Here is a 13,291-nt window from a genome sequence, read left to right as displayed (position 1 = left end):
GATGTAATTTGAACTGAAACATTGCTTAAATGTATGAAAAGAAAATGTAAAGAAAATCAGCCATGCATTTTGGCCTCAAATAATTGGCATAGCTTATCGGCCATTGGCTGAACTGGATTTTGAAATTCAGCGTCAGCCATAGAAAAACCCATATCGGTCAACCTCTATTTAAAACTGGTTGATGTACATTGAGAAGTTGCTCTGCGGCTTTTCCCGTCTGTTGTGTCATTCCAGCCTGGGTGACCAGACCGAAAGTGAATAACCTAAAACACTTGAGATGAAATGCTGCTTCATCTTAGCTGTAAATGCCAGTGTTGGAAAGTACTTATGATATGGACCCACCCATGTCTGAACGCGTCTTCAGCAGATGAAGATTTCTTTGGCAAATGTATATGTTTTGCACAGTGAACAGTAATTTGCTTAAACAGGAACACACTTTCATCAGTAGGTCAGCCTGTGGAAGAAGTGATATTCTTAGCATGATAACACCTCTCTGTCCCCAGTGTAGTATTTAACCTGATGAACCAGGTTAGTGGACTTTCTTGGAATCTCAGCTTAATGCCTCAGTCACTGTGGTCTGGAAATACTTGAGCCTCTGGCTTATCCTTTTAAAGGCATTTATGCACGCATACAGAGACACACTCACAGTTCAGTGACGCACAAAGCGTTTGATGTGCACACATACACTCTCATAACACTGGTTTTAATGGAAAGGAGTCAAACTCATTGTATTTGGTCAAATGAAGATACTTGGATTTGTGACGTGCTTTTGATATGTGTGTTTCTGAGGACATCAGTTTCTTAATAACCACTCCCTGCATTTCTTTTTTTACCAGAAAACTTACTAACAGTAAACATAGACTGTATAAACAGACATCCTCTGTACTTTCCATTGAGTAATCTGCTCCTCAGCCCCAGTGCTGTTTGTAAAGTGGTCAAAGGTCTTACACACCAGAGATGGCAACATTTCAAACAAACTGAATGGCTGAGGTGGGGGGTCATCTTTTTCCTCCCAGAAGCAGCTTCCTGTCTCATTCAGTTCCTCCATCCATACCAGACGTGAAAGGAAAAGGAGGAGAGGAAAAGAGGAGTGCCCGTGTACTGCCTCTTAAACACATTGCTGGTTCATTTGAGCCAGTTGGGAGGTTTATGTGTGCAGAAGCCAGGAAGGCAGCCTTGGAATCTGTGCCCTAAACCCCTTTTAGGCATGTACATCATTGTGTAAATCCTCTGGTAGTTAACCATAATGGCCTCATCTGAACAAGCACCTGTATCAGTTTTACATGATAATATCGACAACAGACAATTTCACATTTTTAGAGATATTCAATTCCTTACATAGGTTTATAAAAATATTTTGAGCAAACAAGGTAAAAATAAAATAATAAATATCCAGCAAAATGCTTCAGGGAGCATTCCTTCTGCTCATGTCAGTCATTATTTAAAGAGCAACCTAACATTTTCTTGTTGTTTTGGTTTGCAGAAATTTCCAAAAAACCCTGTGCATGAAGGTGGAAGTGGGAGGTGAATGTGATGTAGGCTGTAGTTTGTGTGGTGTTCCAGGCAATGTCATTGATTTTTCAAACATAGTTTTGGGGTTTAAAACTCCACAACCCTCTGCTATCAGGCAGTGTGAACTGGTGACACAACTACGTTTTTGTTTCAAACAGGACTTGCATTGCTTGGTGCACAGCTGGATCTGACCCTCACTTAGCATTCTTGTTATTAGCACCCTCACTTGAGCTTGTCTGGGACAGGCTTTAGCCAAGAAAAAAACAATGCAGTGGCTTCCTTCATTTCCTTTTATGGATAGAAGCTTTAACCGTAAGAGATCCTCAAAAAAGGCAACGTTTAGAAAAAAGAGTAATGTAATATTTCCCACTGCCGCTTACATTCTTCCTCCCTCTAATACAGATGCCTCTGCCATTTAACAAAGGGCCTATATGGAAATGTTTCTGAGTTGTGAACTGTATCGCAGACTGAGGACGATCACAGATGGACACAAGTGTGGGCTGTTTCTTTTTTTAATCTGTGGTGCAGTGCTAAAACTGATAGGTCTTCCAGAAGCAGATTTCATCAGAGCCTAATTTAGTTCTGATGCCAGTGATTTTGCTGTCACCAACCTTATGAATGGGTGACTTCCCTCTAAATTGCATATTGCTATGTTTACACAGTGTATTTTGCATGACGCAGAGTCATAATGGGACCATAGAATCACTGGGATCCCAGAACTACCATGCAAGGAGATGATAGCTGGAAAGGAATGAAAAACAAATGAATACTGACAGGACTGTGGATACATCTTAACTTGTGTGTGTGTGTGTGTGTCTATGTGTTGGTCGGCAGTCGCTCCGGTGTTATAGAAAAGTTGGAGGCCTTGGAGCTGGAGAATCCTGAGAAAATGGAGGTGGAAGAGTCGAGGCGGAGTGGAACCAGACAGGGCCGAAGCGAGCACAGACGTTTTCACAGAGAGGTAATGCTGCTGTGTTTGCCCATTCAAGCTAATAGTGCCAATGTTGTGCAGCCATTGACAATAGGTATGGTGAGACTTGTAAACAGCCCAGCATCAGATCTACCAGCATGGGTTTTGCTTTTTTTACTTCCCTCTCCCAGCAGCCCCCACTCCTGCTCTATCTTTTCCCTTCACCCTCGCCCTTTTCTCTCCATCTCTCCATCTCTGTCCTGTCTTTGTTTTGGTTGTAGGTCAGAGGTCAGTAGCAAGTGCTGTATTCATTTCCAGTTTCCATTCTGTGGTGGGATTCCCCTGGTGATTATGCTTCCCTTTCCCACCCTGGCCTTCTGTGCTTGGATAGACCCAGAGTAACTTCAGGAATAACGCACTTATACACAAAAACCCACAGGTCCTAATAGGAGGAGAAGTTGTCATGAAATTTCTCTCCAGGACATCACCAGATCAAACAGATCAAATTACCTGAAATCCTTTAAATGATCTGTAATTATTGTATATTGTATGCTGGCACTTCCATACATAAAAGGAAGGATTTATTTATTTTTAATTGTGAGGGTCTGGTGTAATTTACCTTGCACAGTTATAAAAACAATGTTGAAACACTTAGGTGTGTTTATATGTGGTGTGTTTAGGAGCAGAGGCATGATGTGGGTCAGGGACTGGAATTCCCCTCCACGCTGCCCCCTCTGAGAAGAGCCAAATCCCTGGACCGAAGAACCACTGAGTCAGTCATGACGGTGAGTGTCTTGGTAAAAGGTTATGATGCGTGCGAAGTGTGTGTGCGTGTTTGTGTGTAACTGAATAATGATTTATTAATTTGTCCATAAAATTACAATTGAGTTTTTCTTAAAGCTGGATGTTATTTATTATTTTTAAAGTTGATGATGAATGTTTTGTCAAACAATTGTTTCAGTGCTGCATTTGAAACCAGGGTGCTGTCTACATATTATTGTTATGTGTAAGTGAGGAAGGAGGGCCCAAATGCAGATCACAATTAGCAAGACTTCGTTTGACAGTTCTTTAATTATAAAAAGCTGGAGACAAAGAGTGTCTGGATCCAGGAGCTCTTGTGTCCAAGTAGGCGGCAGCCCGCTGGTGAACGGAGAAGATCGGTACCAACAGGGTGTGCTCTTGTCCAAGTTGGCGGCAGTCCGCTGGTGACCAGAGATGATAGGTGACAACAGGACGCCGGTAGCAGGTGTGCACAAGTCTCCACCAGGCTGGAGATGCAGAAGAGAAGGTGAGGAAGCAGCATAGGAGAATGCAACCTGCAGAGTAGAGAGAAGGTAAGTATTCGTTTTCTTCTCAGAACTAGAGAGCCGAGTGAAGTAACTACCAGAAAGGTAGACTAGATGAACTGGTGACGTGACTGGAGAAAACCGGGGCTTTTATGGATGGGATGTGTAATGGGACTCCACGGCATCTCGTCTGGCACACCTGCAGGTAATAAACTTAACAAGATAGACAGACACGGAAGAAGAGGGACAAAGTGGATTCGTGGCCACTGGTTTCACCTGGGACACGTGAAACAATGGATTGATCTTCATCGTAGCTGGTAGAGTCAGGGGTACCGCTTCCAGATTGACCAGTTGAGCGACGGGGAAAGGACCGATGAAGCGGGGAGATAATTTTGTAGCATCAGTCCGTAGAGGGATATTCTTTGTGAACAGCCACATTGATTGTCCCACCTGATAGGGCGAAGCCGGGATTCAGCGACGATCTGCTCGGAGCTTATTTTGGCTGCCGTCCGGCTGAGAGCCGCCTTGGTCTGGGCCCACATCCTTCTGCAACGGCATAGGTGATGTTGGACAGAGTGTACGGCCACCTCCTGTTCTTGAGATAGAAACGGGGGGGGGGGGAATACCCCAGAGAGGCCTCGAAGGGTGTTAGGCCCATGGCAGAGCATACCTGCGAGTTATGCGAGTACTCCACCCAGGGAAGCTGGACACTCCAAGAGGTGGGGTTGGAGGCAGTGAGGCATCTTAGAGCAGCCTCCTGGTCCTGATTTGCACGCTCACATTGGCCATTGGATTGGCGGGTGGAAACCGGAGGAAAGACTCATTTCTGCACCTAGTGCCTCGCAGAAAGCTTGACAGAACCAGGATGTAAATTGGGCTCCCCGATCAGACACCACGTCCTGAGGAATCCCCCCCCCCCCCGAATCTGCTCCCTGGTCCTGTGCTGCCTGGACTTGTTCCTCAACCTCCCAAGTTACCGGACGGGACGGAAAGATTGAATCAGGAGGAGTCCCTGATGTAGAATGGGAAGACAGGCGGGACAAGGCGTCTGGCTTGACATTGCGGGACCTTGGCTGGTAAGTCACCGTGAACTTGAACCTGCTGAAGAAAAGGGCCCACCGTGCCTGCCGAGAGTTCAATCTCTTGGCTGTCCAAATGTAGTTCTGTGGTCTGTCCAAACTATAAATGGTTGTGTAGCTCCCTCCAATCAGTGTCTCCATTCCTCTAAGGCTAATTTGATAGCTAGCAGTTCTCGGTTCCCTACCTCGTAATTGGCCTGTGCGGATGAAAACATCGGGAGAAGAAGGCGCAAGGATGGCAGTTTGTGGTCCGTTTCAGAGCGCTGGGAGAGAACTGTACCTACTCCTACGTCTGAGGCGTCCACCTCTATCACGAACTGCCGTTGAGGGTCTTGCTCCCCAGGATTGGAGCCGAGGTGAATGCCAGACACCAGGGACTCTGTTATATAAGTGTCCATTGATCCCTCTCGGGGCGAGACAGATTATATAGTCTGCTGGATGGTAAGGTAGCCCTCAGGAGGAAGTCAATGGAGCAGTCATACGGGCGGTGAGGAGGAAGCAATACTGCCCGCTTCTTGTCAAAAACTGCAGCCAGATCGTGATAGCATTTTGGGACCTGAGAGAGATCAGGCGGAGGATGATAAGGAGACTTAACCTGTTTTAGAAGGAGGAAGAGCGGAGCGGAGACATGAAGCATGGCAATAGAATCTTGAACGTAATCTCCTCCCGATGATTGCCGTAGAGGAGAAGAGTCAGGGGTAGTGTGTATGTTTAACCTGAGCTAGTAACCTTCTTCCAGTGCATCCGCACGGATTGGGTGTGTAAGAGGTCGTAGGGGAATGCAGAGACGATGGGCTAGCTCGGTGTCTCAAGCCAAAGCCTTTAAAGTCCAAACAAAAAAATTAGCTTGGGTTCATCTGTAGGGAATGCCGCTGGGCGTGACTTAAAAATATTGGTGCACATTAACAAAAAATCCCGAACCTTATCTGGTTCTCCGCTGTAGGGTGGGGGATCCGGCACATGAAAAACTGGCAAAGGGGCAATACTGTCAAGCCAGGAGGTTGGAGAGGAGGTGGCGTGGCTGGAGCCAAGGGGGCTAGGCGAGCTGAGAGGACCCTCACCTGCTCCGTGAGCTGAGACACTTGAAGTAGTAGTTGGTGATTGGTGTCCGTGAGTGATCGGAGAGCGCGGTAGTGATCTCCCAGGAGAGCGCCTTGTTGGGATAAAGCCTTCCGGAGGTTGGGTATGCAGAGGGCTGCCTTGGGCTTGTGATCCACTGGGTCCATCGAAGGCACTGCCGTCTCATGACAATTATACTGCTTGTTTGTCCAAGAATATAAACAAACAAGTGTACACATACAGATGATTGTTAAAGTGATAGAGAAGGATCAATGGAGCTGAGGCATGAGAGATACAGTCAGCTGATGATCAGAGTTCAAATGTATTCTGGTAGTTTGGGCATTTACCTGAATTTGAAATTCTCTCTGAAGGCCAGTGTTCAATGTCTGTGGTCTTCTAGACAAAGCCTCTTCTGTTCGTGCTAAACTGCAAGCCCCAGGTCAGCATCAGTGCCAGGTCTTCAGCTGAGTGGCGAGAGGTTGCTTAGTTGTTGTTGGGGCTGTTAGTCTAGATTCACTTAGGTAATACACTTAAGAGAATTAAACACTGAGAAGTGTCTCTGTGGACGATGCACAACTACAGCATGCCACTGAATTACATACAGCTTTTGAAAACAGATTTTCCCACAGTTTACTGGGGTAGCTGCTAAATTACCCTGTAAACCTCCAGCACAGACCTCTGACCTTTTTGTCAAAAAACATTTTTGAACACTTAGATGGTAGGATTGTTAAAATTAATAACATGATTCAAATTATGTTAGGAGGCCTGAGATCTGATTTTATATTTTCTGTTGTAGTTAAAATTACCTTTTTCTGATGTTTTTTGCCTTGGTGTGATGGTGCAAGGGTGTGGATGTTGTAACCTCCATGCTGAAGGGGGCAGTGCGGCCTCCGTTTCTCCGTCACCTCTCCAGGTGTGCCAATTATGTGTATTTGTTGCACCCATTCTGTGTTGTATGTGTGTTATATGGCAGTTGGAGCAACAGGCGTGTGTGCAAGTGTGTATCACAGCTAACCACTGCTTCACATGCGTGTGTTAGTGTTTCTCCCACTGTGTGCAGTCACAGCAGACTATGACAGTACTTAGCACTGTGTTCTGCATCCTCAGCTGGATGACCATAGCAAAGCTGGCGGAAGTTTCCCCTGGCCAGTGATACCTGTTTTGAACATCCTCTGGCTTTAATTTTTCCGATTAATTGGCAGGGTCAACTTCTACCCTCAGCTGAATGAGTGAGCATGCACTTTTGCTGCTCTTAATGTTTTCATAATGACAATATGATTCTGAGGTTTAATTTGACAGATTGCCAATATTATCAGGAACCACTGGGTACTTTTTTGTTAAATCTTCAGTCGGGTTTATTTTGTTAAATTTTAAGGTAGGTGGTGGTAATCCACTGTAGCACTTTTACAATAAAAATGACCTTGTATTTATTGCTTCTGAAGTTATTTTGCATGTGAAAGATTTTCACTCACTTCCTCCCTATTTCAGACAGGTCTTTTCTCATCTTAATTTCTCTTGTCTTTTTTAGCCTGATTTACTGAACTTCAAAAAAGGTTGGATGGTGAAGCTGGATGCACAAGGCCAGGTACTATTAACTGGTGACCTATGTTTGTTTGTGTGACTCAGTCAGAACAATTAATTAATATTTTCACTTGACAGATTGACACAGCATCTGAGCTGTTGAATGTCTGTAACAGTCTGTGGCCTTTATAGAGGTGTGGTCAGACTTTGAAGTTGCATCCTCAATGGATTTTAAAGACAAGGGTGGAGCCTCAAGCCTTTAAAATCCATCTTTACATGATGCACACACAGGCAATCTTTGCTGGCATGTAGAGCAGGTTTTATTGACCAATTGGATGTTCATTATGTGGGCACTTTATTTCTGTAACATGCTCTGTATATGTGAGTGGCTCCTTTCTTTGAACTTTGTTTAGCTGTCTCACTGTTTTTGCTTTCCATGTTGCAGTGGAAGAAGTACTGGTTTGTTCTGACAGACCACAGTCTGAGATATTACAAGGACTCCATTGCAGAGGAGGTGATTTTACTGGTTTTGTTCCAGGATCATTGCATAATTTCTTTTAAAAAATTACTTTGAGATACATTGTTTCATGTTATCCCTCTTTCTTATCCTCAGGCCTCTGACCTAGATGGAGAGATTGACCTGTGTACCTGCTACAATGTCACTGAATACCAGGCTCAGCGCAACTATGGTTTCCAAATACACGTAAGAGGCTTTGCCTTGTCATGCAGGACACATGTTTTAAGTGTATATCTTTGTTTATTCAGATTTTGTATGTACCCACATAGCCCTGATGTCTTTTTGTAATGACCTTTATACATTGTACTGTGAGCCAGTGCAGCAGTCCTGCAATAAATACTGTAAGCATTTCCAGTTATAGTTGCTGCTGACATTGTGTCAGAGAAGCAACAGTAGTTTGGATGTTATTGGGTTCCATTATAGTCTAAGGTGTCTAATATTTTTGCTTCTCATTTTGTGAAAATTATTAAATAAAATATTAGAGACTTAATTAAACAAAACCATAAACTACAGCCTCAAAATGTATATTTGTGGACATATCTTGTGTATGTAATTTTCTATTATTATTATTATCGTTGTTATTGTTATTAATGAATACATTTTTTAATAGCTTACATGTGAGGCTCTGAAGAAATTGTTTATAGGTAATATAGTCAGGAATCTGTTTTTTTTTTTTTAATATCCAGTCAAAATGAAAATACACAGATTGTATTTGTAGTCCATACAAAAGTTTTTGAAATGTACATTTCATGAATATTGTAGCTTGAAAATTAATAACTAATAATGGCACTAGTTTCATGTTATTGCTTTAATCTTTCTTTAAATTTTGAATATATGTAATTACATTGGTTATGTTATGATGTCACTAATATGTATATAAATTAGCATGTGACCTAATCAAGCAGGCTTTTGTGGCTTCTTATTGAGTATAGTTGGCTGGCCCTCACAAATAAGACAGAGCATCATACAAATATCAAATTGAAATCCAATAATAAAGAAATGTTTTGTAGTTTCCTCAAAGCAGTTCCACAATGACCTGATACATCTAAAAGTATTAAAGGGATAGCTGCAATATATATACACAGCAGTATACACTGCCATATCACTCACCCTGTATCTCATATGGCAGTTTTAGTCTAGACTAAAACAGAACTAATATTTGACAAATTAACTAATTATTGCAGGGCTCTCATATCACATCACATAGATGTGTTTTTGTATAATGTGTTTTTCATATTTTTACACGTTTAGACCCAAGAGGGTGTGCACACACTGTCGGCCATGACAGCAGGTATCCGCAGGAACTGGATCCAGGCGGTGATGAAGAATGTCAGACCATCCACTGCCCCTGATGTGGCAAGGTCAGCATGGTCACTTGAATAGTATTGCTCATTTTGCCATTTAAACTGGAAACATGATTTTACATTGGTGTGTGGGTGTGCCATGACTCCATCAGTGTTCCATCACATCTTTACATCCTCACTATTTAAAGTTGTTTTACATTTTGTCTTTTAAAGTCATACTGGGACTACGACTCTGATTAGAGTGCATAATTTAGAACATGAACAATCAGCACTTTAAGGCTAAAACTAAGTGCTTGCCCTTTTTCTGTCTTCTAGCTCAACTGAGGATCATGGCTCCTTAGAGGGTCTTGTTAGACCCGACATCACCCAGGACTCACCTTCTTCTGAAACCTCATCTGTGGAGAGAGAATCTGCTCCGGGCTTTGTAAAAAGCCGAGCACGTGAACGTAGACGAGAAGGCCGCTCTAAGACCTTCGACTGGGCAGAATTTAGACCGATAGCTCAGGCTCTGGCTCAGCAGCGGGCACAGGAGGCAGAGAGCCTCCAGGCAGACTTGGGAGAGCTCGAGAGGAGCCGGAGAAGGGAAGAGCGACGGAAGAGGTATGAGTCTGCGACTAACTTATCAGTGGAGCCCACATCTGTTAATGAAGGAGGGAGGACAGACTATGAGAGGGATGAGGACATCATACACACAGATTCATTAGGTCCCACGTCTCTGGAGAGGCAGCAGAAGATGGAGGAGGTGATTGAACAACATTGGCAACAGGTGGAGAGGACACCTATACGGGAGGAGAGGAGGGTGCCTCTGCCCACCACACAGCAATCTAGAGAGACTTCAGAGATGGAGGAGCTTTTGGAGAATTACAAGCAGGGGGTATGCTTACCTAAATATGTAGTCTGAATGTTTATTTGCTATTTATTATATGCTCTAAATACATTGGCCATACAATTCCATTGGCATGTAAGTTTTTTTTTATTATTATTTTAAAAAGTTAAACATGATGTTAATGTGTTTTGTCCAATGGAAAAAAAGTCATCCTACTTTTCTCTCAAATGAAAGGCAGCAACTAAAGATTCTTTTTATCAATTAATTTGTACATAATTTTGTTGATAATCGATACATTTTGTGTTCTTTGAAAAGTCAGAAAAATGTGATATCACGACATTGTTCTGTCAGAATTTTTTTGCTCCATTTTTATCATCATAGTCATACATGCATTTGGCTTTAAAATATTTGGCTATATAAAAAAGTCATGTAAAAATAAATTAACAAGGTTAAATGATATTTAAGCATATCCTTTACTAATCAGAAATTCCCTGCTCCCTATGCAGATAGAGGACCTCAAGGCACAGTTGGAGAGCTGTCACCAGCAGCTTCTTGACTCCAACAAGCACAAGCAGGACTTGGAGCTTCAGCTGAGGACAGCTTTGGAGAGGGAGCAGGACATCCGTACAGGTTATATCTCTCCGGTGAGTTATTAGTCTCTGTTTGCTCAGTGTGCAGCTGCATGTTACTGTGCTATGATGGAAAGTCTTGTAGTAGATTTCATGTGTATATTCTCAATGGAGCAACATTTTCCCTTCATTTTATAACATTCTTTGCATGTTGTTTATTGTAAAAAAAAAAAAAAAAAACTTGAAACAAACTGACATTGAGGCAGTAAAATGGCTATAGATATGTGCCTTGCATGAGTTCATTGCATGAGAAAAAGAGACCTTATTACTAAATTGGCTTCTTCTAGTTAATCTCTACACTCTGTGTCATAGGTCTGTACAATATCTGAACTCATGCCAGCAGTTACTTGAGTATTGCGGGACTGTGGTCTGAAGAACGTTGGTTTAGTAGTTGACTTTTTTTGGAGGATTGTTTCACTCTAAAAGGAAAAAAGTAAATAGATTTTACTCCTGAGTTATACAGGTTACAATTAAAAGTTAATGTCACACTCACCGTAAACCATACATACCAACGACTATAATTTTATAATAATGCAACAATAATAATGCCAATAATAATAATAATACAAATACTGAGGCCACAACCGTCATGCTTAAGTAAAAGCAATGGAGTCAAAATGTGTCTTAAAGAGTCAAATAAGGGGCAAGGGATAAGGGGTAAGAGTTATCATGAAGTGGCAACACATTCCAAAGTTTAGGGCCAACTACAGAAAAGGCAAGATCACCTCTTTTCTTTTAGCTTGCTTTTAGGATGACCAAAAGTAACTGATCAGCAGACCTGAGTAACCCAGTTAGAGAATAATGTTCTCACTGGGCAATAAGGTAGGGTGGTTAAGGCTTCAAAAGTCAGCAATAAAATTTAAAATCGAATCATAGAGCCTACAGGATGCCAGTGAAGAGAGGCCAAAACAGTTGAAATATACTCTTGCTTCAGAGTCCATGTGCTGTGAGGACTTGAAATGGAGAACTGACCAACACCAACATATAGGGCATTATAGTGGTCAAGTGGACTTGAGATGAAAGCATTTATTTCAACTTGTCTGTCAAATAAGATCTAAACCAGTCTAGCGCAGTATCTTTAATACCAGCACACTTTTTCAAAGAATGAATGAGAATATTATAATCTACTGTACTGAGTGAAGCTGTAAGCTCTTAACGAAAAAGAATGGCATGCTTTCCAGAATCAGTAGCTAAAAGAGATCATGAAAACTCGAACAAGGGCAGATTCAATGAAGCACTTGGAATCCAGACTGGTACACCTCAAAATATTGTTTCTTTAATATCAGTGGAGTTGTGTGGAAATTGGCCTGAAATGAGAAAGAACTGAGGTATCCGTGTTAGGTGCGCAGTTGTATGCCTTAAAAACACCAGAAGTTAAAAAATAAGGAAGTTTGAGATTAAAATAAACTGTATTTATGAAAAAGTAATTTGAAAATGGAGAGGTAAACAGGTAAATAAATCGCTATTATTGAATCAGACTTCTGTTTCCCTTCTTTTTTTTTTTTGCCTTTTGTGAGATCAATACAGAAAATGGAGAGTAAAATAAAAAAAAAAATAAAAAAACTAAGCTAGAGGTATAGACGAAAACAAAATGTCAGTTTCAGTGCAACATTTTGAAAATTAATGATTTTTTTGGTCAATAAGTTAGAAAGAATTAGGAAGTAATCACTAAAATTAAAGTTGACATTAAAATTTTAATTTTTATGTTTTAAGAGCCGTTTTCCTGTTAAAATGGCCATTATATAATATATATTATATCTATGGGACATATAAAACATGTTTTAGCTTCATGACATCTCACTGAAAATACAGTCATTTACTGTCTTCTTTATTTTTTTATTTTTAGAGTGATATCCTTCAGAGTCACTACTATAACTTCACCTGTTTTTTGAATGTTTGGCTCTACATGTATGAATAATCTCTCTTGGCTTGTTGTCTAATTTGCATGGATGTCAGATTCTCATTTTCTATTAACTGCTATATAGACCATCCATTTGTTATTCTGTTAGAGAATATTGTATATAGATAGATAGCTGTATAGTTATGTAATAGCAAATCTCTGATGTTGGATTTATTTCTGTGCTTGTGTGTCAATGTATGGATGGATTTGCCAGAGTGACGATGAATGGGTAGTTTTAGGAAGGATTTAGTTTGTTGTTCAGTTTAGTCATTAATAGGATCTAGTGTATGCAAATTTTGTTGATTTATGGTTTACAAATACATTTCAGTGATTTGCAATGAGTAATGGAGAAAACTTGAATATGGATATGAACATTAGATTTAAGTTGGATAATAAATTCACTGTCTCCACCCAGAATATAAGTACTTTGGTTCAAGACATGAGCTTGGACCAGTGAACTTCAGATGTGTTTGTAGAACCTGGTATGCCTTCCATCCTTGAGTAAACCATCCAGCTAAAACTAATATTGCATTACTTCTCACATGAAGTAACTTTTAACCATTTAATGTGCATGCATTTTTGTGATTAACTAACCCCAGCCATTAAATTGCTTTCCTTTGCTTTTTAATGTACTCTTTTAAACCTAAGAGAATTTTGAATTTGTTTTGAATACTGTTCATTTACATTATTTGGTATTACCATGTGGGACTGCTAGTTGCAATTTTACTGTTTAATATAAATTAGAGGA

General features: G+C 41.2%; 1 protein-coding gene across 6 annotated transcripts in view; it reads left to right on the top strand.

Annotated features, from left to right (window-relative positions):
- The window catches only part of LOC113135085 (myosin phosphatase Rho interacting protein), a 43,114-nt gene that overhangs the window by 18,198 nt on the left and 11,625 nt on the right, over window positions 1–13,291 (top strand). For 5 of the 6 annotated variants that reach the window (XM_026314725.2, XM_026314724.2, XM_026314726.2 and 2 more), the window contains exons 8-15: window positions 2,347–2,473; window positions 3,103–3,207; window positions 7,375–7,431; window positions 7,813–7,881; window positions 7,981–8,070; window positions 9,136–9,245; window positions 9,504–10,062; window positions 10,521–10,658. In XM_026314725.2, the coding sequence (XP_026170510.1) occupies window positions 2,347–2,473; window positions 3,103–3,207; window positions 7,375–7,431; window positions 7,813–7,881; window positions 7,981–8,070; window positions 9,136–9,245; window positions 9,504–10,062; window positions 10,521–10,658 (1,255 nt within the window). Of the gene's footprint in view, window positions 1–1,483; window positions 1,536–2,346; window positions 2,474–3,102; window positions 3,208–7,374; window positions 7,432–7,812; window positions 7,882–7,980; window positions 8,071–9,135; window positions 9,246–9,503; window positions 10,063–10,520; window positions 10,659–13,291 lie in introns of all 6 variants that reach the window. The other variant, XM_026314727.1, reaches the window with a different exon arrangement.

Source organism: Mastacembelus armatus, chromosome 19 (assembly GCF_900324485.2).
Source record: "Mastacembelus armatus chromosome 19, fMasArm1.2, whole genome shotgun sequence".
Classification (NCBI taxonomy): Eukaryota; Metazoa; Chordata; class Actinopteri; order Synbranchiformes; family Mastacembelidae; genus Mastacembelus; species Mastacembelus armatus.
This window is presented reverse-complemented; position numbering and strand designations above follow the sequence as displayed.